Below are 22,437 nucleotides of genomic sequence, written 5' to 3'. Positions count from 1 at the left end.
GCGTTCTAAGGTACAGTACTGTATGTACAGTAATAAAAATCCAAATTTCGCTGTTTGACTCCCGAAGCACTGGGCATGCGCTCCACATGTACTGTATTGAATACTGAATATTTTAAGTGAAGATTTTAAAAATAATAAAAACATATTTTCAAGGTCTCTAACCCACGGAACAAGAAGAGGGGAGAAGCAGTGAGACTAGGCATTAGACCGCTAGGTCACACGCTTCACCCATTACTAGAGTTCTGTAGTTTGTAAAGTAATGAAACCACTACAATGTCTAAGTCTGGGACAGTGCCGACAGTATTTACATTTGCGCAAGTATGATTTCAACCTCACAGTCAGTGGGTAATACAGAGCTTAATGATTTCAAACTTTATTAGACATTCTTCTACCGCTTTATTATACCGTACATTCCTGATTCCATGTGGAAAACGCTGTAATACTGTATAGTGTACGGAATCACCGCTTCTGTCAACCAATCATCGGGCGGTGATACAGAACATACCGTACGGTACATTGGAAATCACACGCATGCGCTATGTAGTTTAGGAAAAGTGACACCTGGTGGGCAAAATGTTGTATTACACGTAATGAAATCAGACGCATGCGCTATGTAGTTTAGGAAAAGTGACATCTGGTGGGCAAAAAGTTGAATTACACGTAATGACTTTTTTTCCAGCGTGGCGCGACTCATGTCGTGGTGTGTGGCGCGCCATGCGTGGCGTGAGAGATAACGCTGTGATGCCACGTGATAGCTGGGCACATTGGTATATGTGTGTGTTTTTTCATGTAGTAGCCTATATGTGTGTGTTTTTTCATGTGATAGCCTATATGTGTGTGTTTTTTTATGTAGTAGCCTATATGTGTGTGTTTTTTCATGTGGTAGCTGATATGTGTGTGCTTTTCCATTTGATAGTTGATATGTGTGTATTTTTTCATGAGGTAGCCTATATGTGTTTTTTCATGAGGTAGCCTATACGTGTGTTTTTTCATGTAGTAGCCTATATGTGTGTGTTTTTTCATGTGATGGCCTATATGTGTGTGTTTTTCATGAGGTAGCCTATATGTGTGTTTTTTCATGAGGTAGCCTATATGTGTGTGTTTTTTCATGTGATGGCCTATGTGTGTGTTTTTTATAAAGGGCATTACATGTGTGTGGAATAATGTATTATAAAGGGCATTACATGGGTGTGGCATAATGTATTATAAAGGGCATTACTGCGTGTGGCATAATGTATTATAAAGGGCATTACTGTGTGTGGCATAATGCATTATAAAGGGCATTACTGTGTGTGGCATAATGTACTATAAAATTACATGTGTGTAGCATAATGTATTAATGGGCATTACATGTGTGTGGCTTAATGTGTTAGGGCATTACTGCTTGTGGCATAATGTATTAGAAAGGGCATTATTGTGTGTAGCATAATGTATTAATGGACATTACATGTGTGTGGCTTAATGTGTTAGGGCATTACTGATTGTGGCATAATGTATTAGAAGGGCATTACTGCTTGTGGCATAATGTATTAGAAAGGGCATTACTGCATGTGACATAATGTATTAGAAAGGGCATTATTGTGTGTGGCATAATGTATTATAATGGGCATTACATGTGTGCGGCCTAATGTGTTAGAAAGGGCATTATACGTGTGTGGCATAATGTATTATAAAGGGTGAAATAGTGGTGTTGCTCAATGACACGTCCCCCCACAATCAGCCATGCCCTCTTTCCAGAAGCCAACTGTACAGAATTTTTTTTTTTTTGGGGGGGGAGGGGGGGGGGCTGTGCAACTGGGAACTTCCGCCCTGAGCTCCACAATGTCTAGAACCGGCCCTGCAGATATCTGACAGATAATTGTATAGTGTATGCCCAGCTGTAGTATTATGATGGATTTTTGTAAAGATCTAAAACTGGTTGATTCAATTAAGCTATTACAAAATGCAACAACATTATTGAAAAAATTTTTTGCTTTTATACTAATAATTCTGCTACTTTCATCCCTTTTTGCATCTATTATATAGTCAGACACACACTCACTCCTATTAATACAGAAAGTGAAAATAGTATTAAAGGAATTTTTATACTGCTGTGAATATATATTTTAGTTTATAAGGTTACACAATGGATTGGATCAAATTGCAAGTTCCATATTAAAAAAAATTTTTAATCTGTTTAACACTAGTTATTTTGGATAGATTTGTCATTATGCATATATTGCTAGCAGTCATTCAAAATGTTTTCAATAGTCTCTTTTACATTTTCTAGGACATTCTGGATAAATAAATTTAGCTTTGAGTCAGTGGGCCTGATTCAGAGGTGGATGCAAAAAAGCATGTAGGAGTGTATATTGGAGGTCGCCCATCTGCGACTTTATGCAAATGCCGATACCCATATGATCTTACATACTAAGGGGAAAGAGTGAACAGATGGAGGGTGAACTGGGAAGTGTCACGTTTGAGGCTTGGATTTGGTCGGAACAGGCGTGGGAGGCTGAAGAGAAGACTTGGGAGGCATGGATGAAACTGGGTGGCTTAAGCCAGGATTTCCTCATGTATGATGTGAGGAGATATGAACTGTAGAGGATGATGGGCCCGAAGTAAAGTAAATGTCTTTACTGAGCAGCAGGTTGGAATTGGGAACTGGATATATGATACTGAAGAGATGGGCAGAATCGGATTAGGACCGATGATGCTGGATTAAGAGCTAGATCGGTTTGAGGGCCTGATTCAGAGCCGGATGCTCTGACCAGAGCGCTCGCTCTGAATCAGGGCCCTCCTACCTAAACTTGGAACGGCCTCTTGGACGCTCGCATAGCTGTGGGTTACCACCCACAGCTTATGCGAGCGTCCATGATGATGGTCGCGATGGTCAAGACCATCGCGCCCATCGGGCTTACGACGAGACCCTGCGGTAGGGTCTCGGTGACCGCAAGCCCAGGAGTGATTTTGGCTCTATTAGAGCCAAAATCACTCCCACTGACATCACTAGTGATGTCAGTGGGGCCGGACCCAGACGGTAGGTGTTCCCATGGGAACGCCTCCGTCTGGCAGCCACGCCCCCGGCACGCCCACCAAAGGGGGCGTGCTGTCAATAAACATCGACAGCATGCCCCCTTTGGTGCGAGACCTGGAGCGACGGCTTCCCCGTCGCTCCCCAGGTCTCGCGCATGCGCACAACGGAGCTCCCTCCATCGTGCGCATGCGGACTAGGGCACCATCGACCCGCTTGCGAGCGCTCAGCGCTCGCGAACGGGTCTGAATCAGGCCCAGAGACAGATATTGATGAATTGAATAACTTGATTGGTTTGAGACCGATGTTGATGAATTGAAGAACTTGATCGGTTAGTGACCTATGTTGATGAATTGAAGAACTTGATCGGGTTGAGACCGATGTTTGAGGATATCGAATGGAACTGGTATTTGGAGGTATCTGATGGGACCAATGTTTTGAGATATCAGATGGGACTGATGTTTGGAGATATCGGATGGTACCGATGTTTGGAGATATCGGCTAGAAACGATGAACAAGTCTCTGTGTTAAAACCAGACTAGAGAGATAGATGGAATGGAGACTTGTAATCAGACTTGAAGCTGGAATCACAATGGACTGGAATTGTTCAGATACCTGGGAGCTCAGTACCTGTAACTTCAGCAGAAGTGACGTTGTACTGGCAACAGAGGCAAGTCAGGAAATGGAATTTATAGGGAAGGATCCACAGGGATTGGATGCTGTGATCAGCTGGTCTGGGAGCAGCACTCTGAGTAAAGAAAGAGCGTCAGGTGACAGAGTCCAACATGGCTGTGCCCATACTGTGGTTTAGGAGGGAACTCTGGCATGCAGCTTGAGTGCCATCATGCTGGGAGAGCCATCTCCATGCTCAGTGACAGGACACTGAGCGGACAGGGCAGGAGCAGCACAGTTAGACCTCAGCACCAGCCGGGAGCGATGTGCAGCGTGAGCAGACCTCTGTGCTATCCAGGAGTGATGCACAGCATGAGAGGACCTCAGTGCTAGCCTGGACAGACATTGGAGAGGTAAGAAAGTGGTTTTTAAGGGCTGGAGCATGACAGGGAGTATATAAAGTGGAGGGTTAGAGGAGAGCAGTGTTAAGTAATCAGAATGGCGGTACACTTGAATAAAAGGTACATTTTAAGGCCACATTTAAAGCTGGGGAGACTAGTTGAGAGTCTGACTAGTCGAGGTAGTGAGTTCCAGAGGATGGAGAGGGGGCATCAAGAAAATCCTGGAGATGAGCATGAGAGGAAGTGGCCAGAGTGCAGGAGAGGTGCTAGTCTAAGGAGATGTTGAGTTCAGAAACATAGGGAGAGGAGGATTGGTTTAAGGCTTTATAAGTGCGGGTGAGTAGGCTGAACTGGATTCTAAACAGGATAGAAAACCAGTAAAACAGCCTGCAATGTGGGAGGTGGGGGGGGGGGGGAGAAAGGAAAATTAAAGGAATGGCAGCATTGAGAATAAATTGAAGTGGGAAAGGTGAGAAAGCTAGAACTGAGAGGAAGCAGTAGCAGTAGTCAAGGTGAATAATGTCTGTGATGGCATTGGGGGTAAGAAAGGGCCATTATCTGGCAATGTTACAGAGCAGGATGCAGCAGTTTTGAAAGATGGACTGAATGTCGGAGATGAAGGAAAAGGCAGAGTTGAGGATGGGACAGAGGAGATGCTATCTACAGAAAGAGAGAGGGGGAGTTATGGACGGACCCTGGAAGAAAGAAAAACAAAAAGTTCGGTCTTGGTCATGCTGAGCTTTAGGAAGAGCTGAGATACGCAGGAAGAAATTGCAGACCAGCTATTGACGAACCAACGGAGGATGGTGGGAAAGAGGTCGGGGGGAGGAGAGGTAGATCTGGGTGCCATCTGCATAAAGATGGTATTGAATATACATGAATAGCATCTGCATATTGGGAACATTGATCACAAAATTTGTATAATGAATAGAGAAACTTGAGACCTGGGCTGTCTTTCAATTAGCGCTACAATAACTTTGACTCATTGTGTACCATAGCTTTTGAAATGTACTATTGATGCAAATATTCCTTACTATTGATTGCAGATACTTTTTACACTTTCGTTTTAGTAATGTTTTGTCAATTGAACTGATCTAGTAAAATTATAAATTTTCTGATATGTAAAAATCTCTGCAGTGCTGGGTTTTTCCCGCAGCCACTGGGTTTTGCTATTCAATTAAGGGACTGAAAATAAGATGCAGTGATGTCTATAGAAATCACTCCATCTTGTTTCTCGCGCCTCTAGAGCAACTCTGATTTTTCCTAAAAGACCCCCGGACATGTAAGTATTATTTATTATTATTATTTTTACGCACCAAAGGGTTTTCAGCTTTGAAATACCCTGCATCCACTTTTTTTTAATTGGATACCGCTGGTATAGGGAGTGCGCATATCCGCGTTAATCCAAAATTGGGCGCAAGGTTTTTTACTTAGTTAAACCTCGCCCCCAATTGAGTATGCCCCCATGTATTTGGTTCACCTGTAGTGATAAGCGCTTCTTCTTTATCTCTATATATGTACTTTAAGTAGATGCAGATCCTACTATAAATAATGAATCATGAGCAGTTATGTGCACAGGCAGAATTGTTTTTTTCGAGCGCACATACCTGTATTTACTATGGAGCAACGTATTTTGCAATAGATTTCTATGTAAGGGTTCTCTCTCAGTCCAGTGTGGATAATATAAATGTAAGCAGGTATAGGTAGGCAAGCTGTTGACTGCTGTTTATTTTTATTAACATCCCATTTATTGTGAACAAGGAGCATATCTTCCTCCCAGAAAAGGCTTGACGATGTAATTTGCAATGAAAATGCTACGCTGTTAATTGTGGGGCCAAAATTATGCAAATGGCATTGTGGCCCCGGTATACAATCGGGAAACCGGCTGCCTTAATACCGATAGCCGGCTTCCCGACTGTCATATCCCGGCGAGGGTGAAATGCCGGGCGTCTATATCTAGTCGCCTGTCATTTCCCCAACGCCGGGAGGCAGGCGCCCGGCATCCCGATCGAAGGGATGCCGGGCGCCGCGAGTGGACAGCCGCAGGGGGGAGAGTTAGGTTTAGGGCACCCGGGGGGGACTTAGGGTTAGGCACACCCCGGGAGGGTTAGGCACCCCCGGGGAGGACCTAGGGTTAGGCACCCCCCTGGGGGATTTAGGTTTAGTCAGCGGGGAAGGGGGGGTTAGGGTTAGGCACTTAGAGGGGGGATTAGGGTTAGGCACTTGGGGGGAAGGTTAGGGTTAGGCACCCCTAAGGAGGGTTAGGGTTAGGGGGTTAGGTTAGTTTATACTTACCTTAGCGACGATCGGGATTTCCAGCGCTGTTGGGCTTCCGCTGCCGGGAACTCTGCTTTTGTCGGCCAGCGCTGCCGGGAATCGAACCGCCGGCTATGCGGCCGTCGGTATTTCATACCGATTCCGTGGCCCCACACCACACTACACAGAGGCGTGATTCTTATTCTTGAATTCAACAAGACCCAAAGCTGATATAAAGCTCAAGCAGATAAACACCATAGGCCAACCAAGTTTGGTTATCAAGACAAATATATTGATCTATCTAAGGCAGTCATTTTATCTGTAGTGACGATTCATCTCCCAAGTCCTATGCACTGCATCCATCCTATGTTCCATATATCCCAGGTCATACCAGCAATAAATCAATTCTCACAAACTTACCAGCCCCCCTCTGCCCCCCTCCCATCAAGATCCATGGGCATGAATAGTTAATTCATTATCGAGAAAAAACTCTATGCCAGAATACGCCAGGTAAAGTTACTGTACATTATTAAGTGGAAGGACTATTTGTTGGAAGAGTGATCTTAGAAAAAAGCTGAAAATATACATGCTTCCAAATTTCTCCTAGCCTCTTAGAAACAGGAAGCAGACGAAATCCCGACCGCCGGCTTCCTGACTGTCTAATCCCGGCAAGTGTCTAATGACAGGCGTCGACATCCCGACGCCTGTCATTAGATATACGCCGGGAGCCCGACACCTGGCTTACTGATCGAAGGTAAGCTGGGCATGGGGAAGGTTAGGGTTAGGCACCTCCCCCTCCCGGGAGACTTAGGTTTAGGCTGCGGGGAAGGGGGGGTTAGGTTTAGGCACTTAGAGGGGGGTAGGGTTAGGCACTTGGGGGGGAGGTTAGGATTAGGCACCCCTAAGGGAGGGTTAGGCACTTGGGGGGGAGGTTGGTACATAGAAAATATACTTACCTGTTGGGATCATCACGGACGGCGGTAAATCATACCGATTCCCTTAGAAACAGCACCTTAGGAATCCACAGCATTTGTCAGACCACTTCTTATGCCTCCACATCAGATTACATACAGTATATGTTTAAAGTTAACTTGTATATAAGCCTCCCTGCCAACTATAGCTCACACATGTTCTCATGTTTGGCATCCAGGCTGAGACAGAAGATGCGGAAGTTGCAGTTCCCAGTGTACCCAGTAGAGCCAATCAGAATAATATACATAAATTACATAAATATATAAAGGGTGTTTTTATTCCCCCTGGCGCGTTATCATCATTGGTGCCCAGCGTGCCTCATACAATATATATTTCCAGCAAAGTGATTACTGTACTGCCAGATTATTGAGTTCTAATCAGTATCTAGTGCTGCCTTGCTCATTGCTCGTCTCCTCTACTGTGTACAAGACACTGGTTTGACCACTGCTACTATTACCGTTTTTGTGCTTCTGTATACCAGATCCTGGCTTGTCTCTGACCACTGTTATTAATATGTGTCTTCACTTTTGTGTATCAGATCCTGGCTGGTCTCTGACTACATATACTGTATACAAACTTAAGCTCCACTCCTTATTAACCATCATAGATGTCAATCATCTCAGTGGTCTCCAGCCACTGGGGTCCATAGTACTGCATTAGATTAGTATCGTCTATACAGAACATGCATTTTTTGTGTAATAAATACAAAGTGATATGCACATGTATCATCTATATAATAATGGATAATCGAATAATCTATAATGAGAATGCCCCCTCTTATCCCGGCTATTGGCTCTTACTGTGTGGGAAAGATGATGGAACTGGGAATTATGGCCTGGGTAAGTGTAGATGCAGAGGAGAGAGGAGAGAACCCTTCTATATACCGATGTGTCCACATACGTCTATCCTCGGTGCGCTACAAGTTGCGCTACACATAATGCGGGAGCTCAGCGTGACTCGGTAGCCTGAGAGTCTTTTGATGCAAATTTTTACCTTCAAATGCATCTTATTCGCAAAGCGATGCGAATAGTTAACACAAGCAGCTTCTCCTGATTAAAATGATATGTGGCATGCCTATGTTCTGTGAGCGACTGCGGGTGTGAAATGCTACTTTACCGTGTTACAGCCACTGTACACTGGAACGTAGCATTTCGCATGCAGATACACCCGTAGTCACACAAAGAATATAGGATGCTGCATATCATTTTAATCAGCAGAAGCTGCTTGTTACTGATTCACATCGTTGTGTGAATAAGACGCATTTCAAGGTAAAAAGTCGCACAAAAAGACGCTCGGTGCTACAGTGTCATGCTGTGGCATGGCGCGACTAGAATGTCTGTTTAACGCGTAAGGAGGCTAGATGTGTGAGCAGGGCCTGATTAAGGTCTGAGGGGGCCCCTGGGCAACAAACGTGTGGGGGCCTATATATATATATATATATATATATATACAGTCAGGTCCATAAATATTGGGACATTGACAGAATTTTCAGATTTTGGCCTCTTTTCACCACCACAATGGTTTTGAAATGAAACAAACAAGATGTGCTTTAACTGCAGACTTTCAGATATAATTTGACGGTAATTACATACAAATCGGGTGAACGGTGTAGGAATTACAACAGTTTCAATATGTGCCTCCCACTTTTGAAGGGGTCAAAAGTAATGGGACTATCAACTCAAAAGCTATTTCATGGACAGGTGTGGGCTATTCCCTCGTTATTTCATTATCAATTAAGCAGGTAAAAGGTCTGGAGTTGATTCTAGGTGTGACATTTGCATTTGGAATCAGTTGCTGTCAACTCTCAATATGAGATCCAAAGAGCTGTCACTATCAGTGAAGCAAGCCATCATTAGGCTGAAAAATCAAAACAAACCCATCAGAGAGATAGCAAAAACATTAGGTGTGGCCAAATCAACTATTTGGAACATTCTTAAAAAGAAAGAACGCACCGGAGAGCTCAGCAACACCAAAAGACCCGGAAGACCACGGAAAACAACTGTGGTGGATGACAAAAGAATTATTTCCCTGGTGAAGAAAAACCCCTTCACAACAGTTGGCCAAATCAAGAACACTCTCCAGGAGGTAGATGTATATGTGTCAAAGTCAACAATCAAGAGAAGACTTCACAAGAGTGAATATAGAGGGTTCACCACAAGATGCAAACCATAGGTGAGCCACAAAAACAGGAAGACCAGATTAGTTTGCCAAACAACATCTAAAAAAGCCATTACAGTTCTGGAACAACATCCTATGGACAGATGAGACAAAGATCAACTTGTACCAGAGTGATGGGAAGAGAAGGAAATGAACTGCTCATGATCCAAAACATACCACCTCATCAGTGAAGCATGGTGGTGGTAGTGCCATGGCGTGGGCATGTATGGCTGCCAATGGAACTGGTTCCCTTGTATTTATTGATGATTTGACTGCTGACAAAAGCAGCAGAATGAATTCTGAAGTGTTTCGGGCAATATTATATGCTCATATTCAGTCAAATGCTTCAGAACTCATTGAACGGCGCTTCACAGTGCAGATGGACAATGACCCGAAGCATACTGCAAAAGCAACCAAAGAGTTTTTTAAGGCTAAAAAGTGGAATGTTATGCAATGGCCAAGTCAATCCCCTGACCTGAATCCGATTGAGCATGCATTTCACTTGATGAAGACAAAACTGAAGGGAAAATGCCCCAAGAACAAGCAGGAACTGAAGACATTTGCAGTAGAGGCCTGGCAGAGCATCACCAGGGATGAAACCCAGCGTCTGGTGATGTCTATGCATTCCAGACTTCAGGCTGTAATTGCCTGCAAAGGATTTGCAACAAAGTATTAAAAAGTGAAAGTTAGATTTAGGATTGTTTAGTTTGTCCCATTACTTTTGGCCCCTTAAAACGTGGGAGGCACATATAGAAACCGTTGTAATTCCTACACCGTTCACCTGATTTGGATGTAATTACCTTCAAATTAAATTTGAAAGTCTGCAGTTAAAGCACATCTTGTTTGTTTCATTTCAAAGCCATTGTGGTGGTGAATAGAGGCCAAAATATGAAAATTCTGTCAATGTCCCAATATTTATGGACCTGACTGTATGACACAGTACATATATACATTACTTACTGCTTCAGAGGCAGGGAAAACATATTGGCCAGCAGCAGCAGAAGGGGTGGAACCAAATATCGGGGTTGGGGCTTAATCGCGGGCTGTGACAGGCGGCCCCGATTTAAGAAAAAAAAAAAAAAAACAGTTCATCTTGGGGACTGGGGACGGGGACACTGTGTGGGGGCCCCTATGTGTGGGGGCCCCGGGACGACCGCCCCTGTTGCTCTCCCTATAATCCGGCCCTGTGTGTGAAGACACATCTGTACTAGTATTAAATAATATACTTTCATGTATCTTTTCATGTATATCAGAAAGGAAAGGAAATGTTCCTAAAACTTATCTGCTATAGTATCTGCTCAGCAGATAATAGTTTGAAAGCAATTATTTCATTTAATCAGCAATTTGAGAATGCAGTACATTATCAGTTGCACCTCCTTTGGGCTTCAATGGAGAATTCTGTGCACGATTGAGAGTTAGCACAGTTTTTTTTTATCTACAATTACTTTTTTTCAGACAAGCAGAATGAAGAGGATTAGAGATAAAGTGAATATTTAAAAGTCTCCTGTACCAAGCACATTTTTCTTATCTACTAATCTGATAGGGCTATTAAATCCATTTTTAACTAAAGAGAAAACAATTAAGATTGTTTAAAGTGGACTATGGGCCTAATTTAGCAGTGCATGCTAGTGCAACTCTGCGAGTGTGCAGACTGGGTCCTGCTAACTCGCTCGCAGACTGGCAGCATGTCAGTGATTGGCAGACTGCCATTTGGAGGTGGCAATGCCCTCCGTTTCCCGAAACAGGGAAAGGGAAGAAGCCAGGATTTCCGTTGGCTGACAGAGATTTCCTGGCCTCTTCCTCTAAACTGCGGCTGCCGGCTGCAGGACCCCATGGGTCACCGCAGCCGGCCGATGGTACGCAGATTATGGACAACGCAGCTTGGATAAGTATTGCACAGGAGGCGTGATTACCATATTTGCAAGCATCACAACTGTGCAATTACGATCCTTGCAGAATCAGGCCTTATATTAGAGCTTTTCTCATGTAAGAATAATACCTCTTTTCCACCAAAAACCCAGGTCCGACCTGGGTTTTTGGACATGGTTCCAACCCTGGTCAGACCCAGGTCAGACCCATTTACACTGCACCTTTGATCTGGGTTACTCCCAGGTCAGCCCTGTTCACACTGAACTCAGGTCCGCCCTGCTAAACCTGTGAGGTCATAAAAAGTGGGAGGTGAATGCTCCACAACCACCAATCCGCTCATTTTAGGCATGATCCAGGTCAGATAACCCGGGTTGCACCGTTTACACTGCACCATTACCTGGGTCCATCCTGGGTCCAACCCTGGTAGCTACCTGGGTTAGATTGCAGGGTCACTTGACCCGGGTTATTTTTCAGGGACCCTTTTACACTGAGCTGCGACCTGGGTAGACCCAGCAAAAACCCAGGTTTTTGCTCTGGTGTAAAAGGGGTATAATATATAAACAGGGTAAAGCAACATACATCAGTACTGTGCATTTATAATGTGATCACCACTTTTCCAAAAACGTCTAAAGATACCCACAACCTCAGTGCTGTGAGGCAGTAATGCTAACCATCACCATCTGTGCTGGCCAATTGCAAATGTGTCTAAATGCAATTGGCAATATCCAGTTTCTTAATTGTATAACTGAAAATCACAATAGAACTGTCCCTCTATGAAACAAATTATTTTTATTGCTCATTCTAGATCACAAAGCATTTAGTGAAATGGACAAATATAACATTTAAGAGGTGGATGGACTTCTTTAAACATTAGCTATTTGCTTGGATGTCTGCTGTATGCACTAGCCACCTGGCTAAAGGTCTAGTTTGTCCATTAGCCAGTAAATTGGAGGTTTGGTTTCTATTGGGGACGTGCAGTCAGGGCAGACAGAGCCTCCCCTGTCATCCTCCTGAGATTTGATATAAAAGTGATTAGAATAATACAAAGAAGATATTATAACTTATAAACATCTTTGTTTATTGTAATCATTTTTATTTTAAACACTCACCAGCTTTGTGGAGCTCCCTGAGACTGCAGGGAGACAAGAGGTGAAGCAGCAACAGCTCAGCCTTGCTTCTGTATATTCAGTCACTGCTTGCAGACCTGGAGGCGGGGGTCACACCACAGTAAGCTGCACAGAAAGACAGCAAATAGAGGCATGCCTCTGAGTATGGGGGCCTTAAGCACCGATGGACACCTTGGATATGTCATGTAACCAGGAAGTGCACTGCAGTGTTTAGAGATCGGATAGGATTATCAGCAGCAAGATAATACACAGTGATGCAGGTAGGAGAATCTATGACCACTGAAGCTTAGCGTAGTGAGGGGAGAGTTAGACTGCAAACCCATCAGATGTCAGATATCGTTATCTGACAAACGGGAACGCGCATCGTTGATCGTCCATCGTTCAGGCATGTCAGATATGAACGATTTTCCTTCAGATATGAACGACTGAACGATTTTTAAATCGTTATCGTTCATATCTGAAGGAAAAATCTGATCGTGTGTATGCACCATTACAGTGAGTAGGGGGTGAGACAGGCTTCCAGCACTCAGACCCATCTCCATGTGTGCCTCCCCTGCCATTGACCTCAGCTCATGTCACTGGTTTCTATGTTAGGCACCAGACTCAAGGACTAATTTCTACAATAGAAACCAGACTGGAAGTTTGCTTTAGAAACTAATCTACACTATGGGGTCAATCCTATTAGCCACGATAATCTCGCCGGCGCGAGTCATTGCGGCAATGGCTGCACTTTATGGCAGCCCGGATTCGCTAAATTTTGATCACAGCCCCAAAGGGCTGCAAGTAAAATTCTGCGAATTTGGGCTCAGAGCGGGCTGCATAGGCTGCGAGGTGCCAGTCCGTTGCTGGCGTTTTAACGCTGTTGCAATGGCAACTCGCACATGATAGGACTGGCCCCTACTCAATGTCTACAGTGAGTAATAATATGTACAAACTGCTGAGATCCTCCAATACTTTGATAGCCTTCCATAATGTATGTGATACTTTGGCATAATGATTGCATTTTAAACCACCTCTTCTTTGTTCTATTGCCTTTGCCTATACTAAACTGTGTCTACCTTTGTGCCTTTCATTTTGGTTTGTTTCTGGGATTAACAGTTTCCCCCATATGCAATGTCAGAAAATGGGCATTGTCCTCATCGTATTCTTGACTGTTTACCAAGTTGGAGGTGTGGGATTTAAACACTGCTCTATTAGGCATGTCATTTATAAACTGCTTACTTTGGGCCTGATTCAGACCCACTCGCGAGCGGCTGTCCGCTCGCAAGTGGGTCGATGTTATGGACTGAGCATGCGCACGACGGAGGGAGCTCCGTCGTGCGCATGCGCCAGACGCGACGAGCGAAGGAAAGTCCTTCGCTCGTTGTGTCCGATCAAAGGGGGCGTGCTGTCAATGTTGATTGACAGCACGCCCCCTTTGGTGGGCGTGCCGGGGGCGTGCCTCCCTGACGGGGGCGTTCCCACAGGAGCGCCTCCCGTCAGAAGCCGGCCCACTGACATCACTAGTGATGTCAGTGGGAGTGATTTTGGCTCTGATAGAGCCAAAATCACTCCGGAGCTTGCGGTTGAAAACCTCAACCGCAGGCTCCGGCTCGCAAATTCGATGGTCGCGATGGTCTCGACCATCGCGACCATCACAATGCACGCTCGTATAGCCTGTGGGTGGTGACCCACAGCTAAATGAGCGTCCAGGAGGACGCTCCATGAAAATGGAGCCCGGCCCTCATTCAGAGCGTGCGCTCTGCTCAGAGCGTACGGCTCTGAATGAGGGCCTTTGTTTGTCTTTCCAAACATACACAAAATTATACACTGAATGGTCTCTGCTTTGTGTAATAGCCACCAGAGAGGAGTGTATATGGCTTCTCTTATTATCAAATTGTAGGGATTCCCAACATTTCCAATTGCTGCTTTGTCTGCAATTATAGATTTGTGTGAGCTGCTACCTGTGCATTCCCCCCAGGATCACTAATCACGAGTCATGTGCTGATGTGAGTGCTACTGTACTAGACTTGACACATTTTTCCTACATAGCGATCCCTAGGACCTCTTATTTCCTGAAAGCAAATTAGAAAGTCAGAGTCTTAATTTACCATGCCTTATCCTACTGTAATTTAAAACATCTTAATTACACGGATGGGAACCATAATGACATAAAATCAGAGTTTACTGTATATTAAGTTTCACAAAGAAAAGTATCAAAAATGCAGGCCTACATTACTAGAATTTAATGCCGCATTTTTCCTGCATGTACATACGGAATGGGATTGAAATGCCGGCGGTTCAAATTCTGACAGCGGCTGCCCGACAGGATCAAGATCACAACATAGACAGGTAAGTACCCTAACCTCCCTTGTCCCCCCCTAACCCTAACCCTCCCTTAGTGGTGCCTAACCCTAACCTCCCCCCCCCCCTAGTGCCTAACCCTAACCTATTCCCGGAGGTGCCTAACCTTAACCCCCCCCCTTACCACTTCCTAAACCTAACCCTCCCGGAGGGGTGCCTAACTCTAACCTCTCCCTGGGGGTGCCTAAATCTAACCGTCCCCCCTAGGGGTGCCTAACCCTAATCTCCCCCCCAAACCTAACACCGCTAGACTCCTTACTCCTTACCCGCGCCCTCCCCCCCCCTCCGCGGCTAACGCTAAGGGCGCCCAGGACTTACCTTTGTTCAGGAGGTTGTCCTTGGCATTCCGGCATTGGTATTATGATAGGCGTCGGCAGGGCCGGATTAAGGCTTGTCGGGGCCCTGGGGCAACTAAGTTGTGGGGGCCTCCACCAAGCCACACGGAGCCTACTCCCCCACACCCTTCATACAAAGCCTACCCCTACCCCTCCTGATTACTTACCTTATGGCTCTGTGTTGTGAATACAGCAGCACAGTCAGCGCTGCTGCATAGAGTGCAGAGCGGCTTCTGAAGCCCGGCATCAGTGGTCAGCTTCACGGACATGATATGTCACGTGATGCTGATGATGGGACTCGGGAGCCGCTTTATGCAGATGCGCTGACTGTGCTGATGCATTCAAAACACAGATCAGCGGCAGCTCAGCCCCCATCTGGGAACAGGGTCCACATACACATACTGTATATACACATAAACACATGTATACACATATATGCACATATATACACAACATACATACACATAAACACATACATACACAAAAACACATATATATATATATATATATATACACATACATACATACATACACATAAACACATATATACACATACTGTATATACACAAACACATATATACACATATATACACAAAAACACATATATACACATAAACACATATACACAACATATTTACACATAAACACATACATACTCATATATAGACAAAACACATATAGTCATATATAGACAAAACACATATACACACATATATAGACAAAACACATAAACACAACACATATATACATATAACACATATACACAACATATATATAAACACACACATACATACACATATATACACTAGGGATGAGCGGGTTCGGTTCCCTGAGAACCGAACCCACCCGAACTTCGGGGATCCGGGGCGATCCGAGCCCAAGCTCGGATCTCCCTGTCTGCCCCGGATCCCTCTCCCGAGGCAAAACCTCGAGATCTGCTGTCGGATCTCGAGGTTTTGCCTCGAGCGGCCATTTAAAAAAAAATGCCTTTGCCTTTAATGGGCAAAGTGCTGATTGGCTGACAGAGCCGTCTGTCACGGCTCTCAGCCAATCAGCATTATGGTGCTCATTTGCATGTAGCACGGACTCGTGAGATCCGTGCTACATGCATCTGTGTGATTGACAGTGACACAGAGCACAGATGGGTCAGTGAGACCCGTCTGTGCTGCTGTGTATTTCAATGACACAGATGCACGCACGGACCAGGAGATCCGTGCTACTTGCATCTGTGTCATTGACACAGAGCACTAACGGGTCCGTGAGACCCGTCTGTGCTGCTGTGGTAAATAAAAAAAAAAAAACCTGTGTAAAAAGAGAAAAAAATGGCGTGCCCCCCCCCCCAAAAAAAGAGCAACCAGCCCCGGGCATTAGTGACCCAGTGCTGGGTGTGCTTAAATACAGGGGACAAACGACATAGGGGTCCCCTGTACTTAAACACAACCAGCACCGGGCTAGTCAGAACCAGAGCTGGTTGCCAAAATACGGGGGACAAACGACGTAGGGGTCCCCCGTATTCTGCGCAACCAGCTCTGGGCTCTGATCCGGTCCTGGTTCTGGAAATACAGGGGAAAAAAATGAGTAGGGTTCCCCTGTATGTTCCAGAACCAGCACTGGACTTTTTCTAGCGGGGGGCTGATGCCACAGCCAGGGGAGCCCTTTCACCGGGCCCCCCAGCCGCAGCATCAGCCCTGACCGCTAGTCAGCCCAGGCCGGGGATCCCTGGAGAGCTGGGGACCCCCCCAATAAAGGGGTCACCCTCTCCAGGGCACCCCTGGCCCAGGCTGATAGCCCGGGGCTATCCCCGCCACCCCTGGTGGCGGTGGGTGGCGGGTTGATTGTGTGGTGTGGTGTAAATAAAGAATATCAAACATTGTCTTTACAAGTAGAACTGCAAGTCCCAGCAAGCCTGCCCCGCATGCTGGTACTTGGAGAACCACAAGTACCAGCATGCAGGGCATTAAGGGCCCACTAGTACCTGTAGTTCACCTGTAAAAAAATGTTTAAAAAAAACACAGGACACACACACCGTGACAGTATAAGTTTATTAAACATACACACACACACACACATGTACACATACTCACCTATGTAACCCTGTAGCATCGGTCCACTTGTCCGGTAAAGTATCCATAGGGGACCTGTGAAAAAAAACATACTCACCATCTCCTATGCGAGGTTCTGTCCTCTTCGTTCCAAAGTAGGCATCCCCGGACTTGGCAAAAAAAAAAAAAACGAAAACGCGATCCACGAACTTAGTACCGTTCTATAGAACGGTACTTCCCGAATGAGAGCTTAGCGGCGGGGTATCACCATGGAAACCCCGCTGCTAAGCGTTCATTGGCTGAGAGAGGCCATCTCCCGTCTCTCTCAGCCAATGAACGGCTCCCTCCATTGTAGTCAATGCTGGGAGCCGCAAGGTTATTAAAGTTTACCCTGCGGTTCCCACCATTGACTACAATGGAGGGAGCCGTTCATTGGCTGAGAGACGGGAGATGACCTCTCTCAGCCAATGAACGCTTAGCAGCGGGGTTTCCATGGTGATACCCCGCCGCTAAGCTCTCATTCGGGAAGTACCGTTCTATAGAACGGTACTAAGTTCGTGGATCGCGTTTTCGTTTTTTTTTTTTGCCAAGTCCGGGGATGCCTACTTTGGAACGAAGAGGACAGAACCTCGCATAGGAGATGGTGAGTATGTTTTTTTTCACAGGTCCCCTAGGGATACTTTACCGGACAAGTGGACCGATGCTACAGGTTACATAGGTGAGTATGTGTACATGTGTGTGTGTGTATGTATGTTTAATAAACTTATACTGTCACGGTGTGTGTGTCCTGTGTTTTTTTAAACATTTTTTTTACAGGTGAACTACAGGTACTAGTGGGCCCTTAATGCCCTGCATGCTGGTACTTGTGGTTCTCCAAGTACCAGCATGCGGGGCAGGCTAGCTGGGACTTGCAGTTCTACTTGTAAAGACAATGTTTGATATTCTTTATTTACACCACACCACACAATCAACCCGCCACCCACCGCCACCAGGGGTGGCGGGGATAGCCCCGGGCTATCAGCCTGGGCCTGGGGTGCCCTGGAGAGGGTGACCCCTTTATTGGGGGGGTCCCCAGCTCTCCAGGGATCCCCGGCCTGGGCTGACTAGCGGTCAGGGTTGATGCTGCGGCTGGGGGGCCCGGTGAAAGGGCTCCCCTGGCTGTGGCATCAGCCCCCCGCTAGAAAAAGTCCAGTGCTGGTTCTGGAACATACAGGGGAACCCTACTCATTTTTTGTCCCCTATATTTCCAGAACCAGGACCGGATCAGAGCCCAGAGCTGGTTGCGCAGAATACAGGGGACCCCTACGTCGTTTGTCCCCCGTATTTTGGCAACCAGCGCTGGTTCTGACTAGCCCGGTGCTGGTTGTGCTTAAGTACAGGGGACCCCTACGTCGTTTGTCCCCTGTATTTAAGCACACCCAGCACTGGGTTACTAATGCCCGGGGCTGGTTGCTCTTTTTTGGGGGGGTGCACGCCATTTTTTTCTTTTTTTACACAGGTTTTTTTTTTTTTTTTTTACCACAGCAGCACAGACGGGTCTCACGGACCTGTCATTGCTCTGTGCCAATCACACAGATGCATGTAGCACGGATCTCCCGGGTTCGTGCTACATGCAAATGGGCACCATAACGCTGATTGGCTTCCTGTCTGCCACTGCAGTGCCACTCCTAGATGGGCCACGTGTTTGTGCCGCCCCCTTGTGTCGCTTAGCATAGTCATCCAGCTTCCTCGGTACAACCTTTTGGCCTAAAAACAATATTGTGAGGTGTGAGGTGTTCAGAATAGAGTGGAAATGAGTGGAAATTAATGTTATTGGGGTTATTAATAGCGTAGGAACAAAAAAAGGCCCATTTATGTGATTTTAGCGTTTTTTTTTTATTTTTTAAGAAAAAATCCAGATCCAAAACACAAAACCCAGAACCCAAAACACGGAAGGGTGGTTTTGGCAAAACCAATCCAGATCCAAAACACGAAGAAAGATCCAGATCCAAAACCAAAACACAAAACACGAAAAGTGTCCGGTGCACACCCCTAATATACACATATATACATTTAACACATATACACATCTATATAAACACACACATACATACACATATATAAACAATAAAACAGTACACATACACTTACATTTTATGCAGCTGCTGTTCCCTTCATTAGGCTCCGTCCCCATTACGCCTTAATTCCACGATTCGTGGGTCATATGAGGGCGGGGCTTACCGTATTGGCTCCGTCCCCACTTCGGCCACGATAGCAGCACTGCTGCAGCAGGGGAAGTTGCTAAATCTGGCCCTGGGCGTCAGTATTTCAACGCCCATCATAACTCTCTAGCCGGCATTCCGCTGTTGGGATTGTGACCGGCAGCCTTGCGCCCGCCGGTCACATGACTACATCCCATACATACACATATTGACATCACTCATCATTTGAGTGTAGGCTGAAATGGAAATTTGCATGCAAGAAAAAGTAAAAAAATGTTACTTTAAAAAAGTAACATCCTGTTTTTAATACATTAGGGTTAGGCACATTAAAATGTGCTTTATGGTGTAACAGGCATCCTATAAAAAGTATAGGCCACCTCCAAAGATGTGCAAACTTCATGTTTTAATGGGGAGGCTATGCAGCAAACTGCTAAACACCATGCAAAATTAACACATTGAAGCTATTTGAAATATCTTCACCCGTAAGACCCAAAAAATGCCCATTCAGCAAGCGATGTGCCGATCATCAAATCAGAAGCAACATTTTGCACTCCCACAGTTAATGCCACCTTGTATTTTGTAATGGGCTTTCCAACAATAGCAGATGCAGTAGTGAAGAACTAGGTACAATATTCCAATAAACAACATTTGGCCTATGACCCACATTTTTGCAGCTTCATTGTTGACGCTTATTATGAAACCATTGCATTCTATAAGCAGCATCTGTTTGGATATGTCAGGCTAGCTTGTCTCGTGTACAGTAGGTCTACGGGTGAGAAGGTCTGTGCACCCTCCTGTACACACATGTCACATATGCAGTCCTTCTCTGTAACAATCCTCAGGAATACACAACATTCATTAATACCATTTTAATTAGCTGTTGTAAAGAATGTGTCAGGTACAGTAATCAGGAAGTTTGCAAGATAAATAGTTTGAAATGAACATTTTTGAAATAGTTTTTCATGCAGATAAAACAGTTATAAAGTCAATATGCAAAATAATGCACAAATAAAAAATCAATAAATGTAAATTATTTGACACGTGACCTATTTATTTACACCTATGGTTCTACAATTTTGTGCCATTAAACAAAAACCTATGGCACAGATGTGTCCTCCTACACTGAGCCTCTTTATGCCATACGGCATGAGACGCCTGGTGCACCTGAGACACTCTCTGTGTTTTTCTTTACATTTTGCGTCTTAGTCGCATCGCAGATGCAGTGAAAGTCACTCACAGTGTGCCGGGAACGCTAGGCTGTGACTTTAACCGCACACCAATTGGTATAACACATGTGCAAACTTGCAGTTGCAGCACAATGGAACTTGGGGTGAGGAAAAGCTTTGACTGCTCACATTGGAGCTCTTTTTACACAGATTCAGAATCAGTGGCACACAGATGTAGAAATGTTGCAAGCACCAGTGGGGGGGGGGGTATGGGTTTGTGTGTGTGTGTGTGTGTGTGTGTGTGTGTGTGTGTGTGTGTGTGTGTGTGTGTGTGTGTGTGTGTGTGTGTGTGTGTGTGTGTGTGTGTGTGTGTGTGTAAACACTGTAGTTTTGTTGCTTCCTCTTGTTTGAATTATGTGAACAAGACACACACTTTGAACAAAAAAGATGGTCGGCAGCAGGTGGAGTCGGAAGGGACCAATAGGGGCTACTTGACGTGACTTGAGCCACAGTATAAAAGGACATTTGTATAAAGATGAATTCACTCTCTCATCAATGAACTACAAAGCTCTTCATCAACTGGAGAAAAAAATGCAAAATTACATAGAAACTCATTAATGCATTTTGTAAACATAGTGCAGTCTGCATAGCAAAAAAGGAGCAATTGTGTAGCACCAAATACTTTGTAAGTAAACACAAATTCAAAAACTTCAAGGCACTACACATAAACATACAGCAGCACATACCATGCCTCTTTGAGTCTCTGTTGCTCTTCTCTATCTTTTCCTCTTATTGAATGCAAGTCCGTCTGCCTCTCTCTGGCTTCTTCCTGGGGTGCCTTGAAGTTGTTGTAAGTTTACAGAAGGGGCAGCCAGCCCAGTTCCATGCTCTGCAGCTGACATGAAGGTAGGGAGTGGGCAATGTTCACAGGGTGCTGATGACCTCCCAATTAAACGTAGCCTACCACCACAAGTAACACAATGACCAGGTATAAAACAACAAACATCAACAACAACAACCACAAACCACCTGTCCCTCCCGACATGTACATATGGTGAGATGGCAAGCACCCAGAGCTCTGACAAGCGTTATAGGCGACATGACAATGATATCAAAATACTTCAACTTTGCTTAAGCTCATACTGTACATAATGGCTGTTATGATCAATGAGCCACAGATTTAAGGTTTGTCAGGTTATATTTTATCACTGTGTTGCTTCATTTTGTTACCACCTAACAAAACTGTCTGAATCAACTATTTAAGAGGCATATATTTTGCAGAAGAAATCACCATTGGTGTCTGATTCAACTGCTACATACACAAATCATAAGTTATATGTTGCTTTTTTTTACCTGTAAAACTATTACTCCTCCCATTTTATCATTTATGCTGTCACAACAGCCTGAATACTATTTACAACCACAGCTGTTTATCAAGCTGTTAAGCTGTATAAAGCTGTATTCTTTGGGTTAGCGTGTTGTTATTGGTAAAAATCTGCAATTAACACTGAAAGCCCTCTAACCAATATTCCTAGAGTAGCAATTACAGTGTCACTTGGCAAAAGCACAAATCAAATTTCCATGGCTTAGATAATATGTGTGATTAGCAGAGGTTTGGAAAAGTCTAGTTCCACTCATCTGGCAACTTTTAGCTACGGTAAACTTTTGTGGTTGTGGAAAAGTTATTACCAATATAAATTGTTGTTCAAATATTTTATTAACAATAAAGTACTAAAGATAAAATCATTCACATTCTTTTCAGGTCAGTATAAAGTAAAACCACTTCCAAAGTACAACACATAAAACAACATTTTTGTGTTGACCTTTTCATGTCGAACTTTTGACCCTGTCGACCTTTTGTAACTGTCGACCATTTTACATGTCTAACTTTAGTGTGTCTGACTTTTGTCCCTGTCGAAATTTTGTCCTTATCGAACTATTCA

General features: G+C 44.8%; 1 protein-coding gene across 1 annotated transcript in view; it reads right to left on the bottom strand.

Moving 5' to 3' along the window:
* The window catches only part of NALCN (sodium leak channel, non-selective), a 665,599-nt gene extending 644,282 nt beyond the window's left edge, over positions 1-21,317 (bottom strand). The window contains exon 1 of the mRNA XM_088456607.1: positions 21,241-21,317. Coding sequence (XP_088312733.1) covers positions 21,241-21,243 — 3 coding nt within the window. The 5' untranslated portion in view covers positions 21,244-21,317. The remainder of the gene's footprint in view (positions 1-21,240) is intronic.
* Between the last annotated feature and the right edge of the window lie 1,120 nt (positions 21,318-22,437).

This window comes from Taudactylus pleione, unplaced genomic scaffold, assembly GCF_031769625.1.
Source record: "Taudactylus pleione unplaced genomic scaffold, aTauple2 ptg000041l, whole genome shotgun sequence".
Lineage (NCBI taxonomy): Eukaryota > Metazoa > Chordata > Amphibia > Anura > Myobatrachidae > Taudactylus > Taudactylus pleione.
The sequence above is the reverse complement of the archived record's forward strand: the minus strand, read 5'-3'. Positions and strand labels throughout refer to the sequence as shown.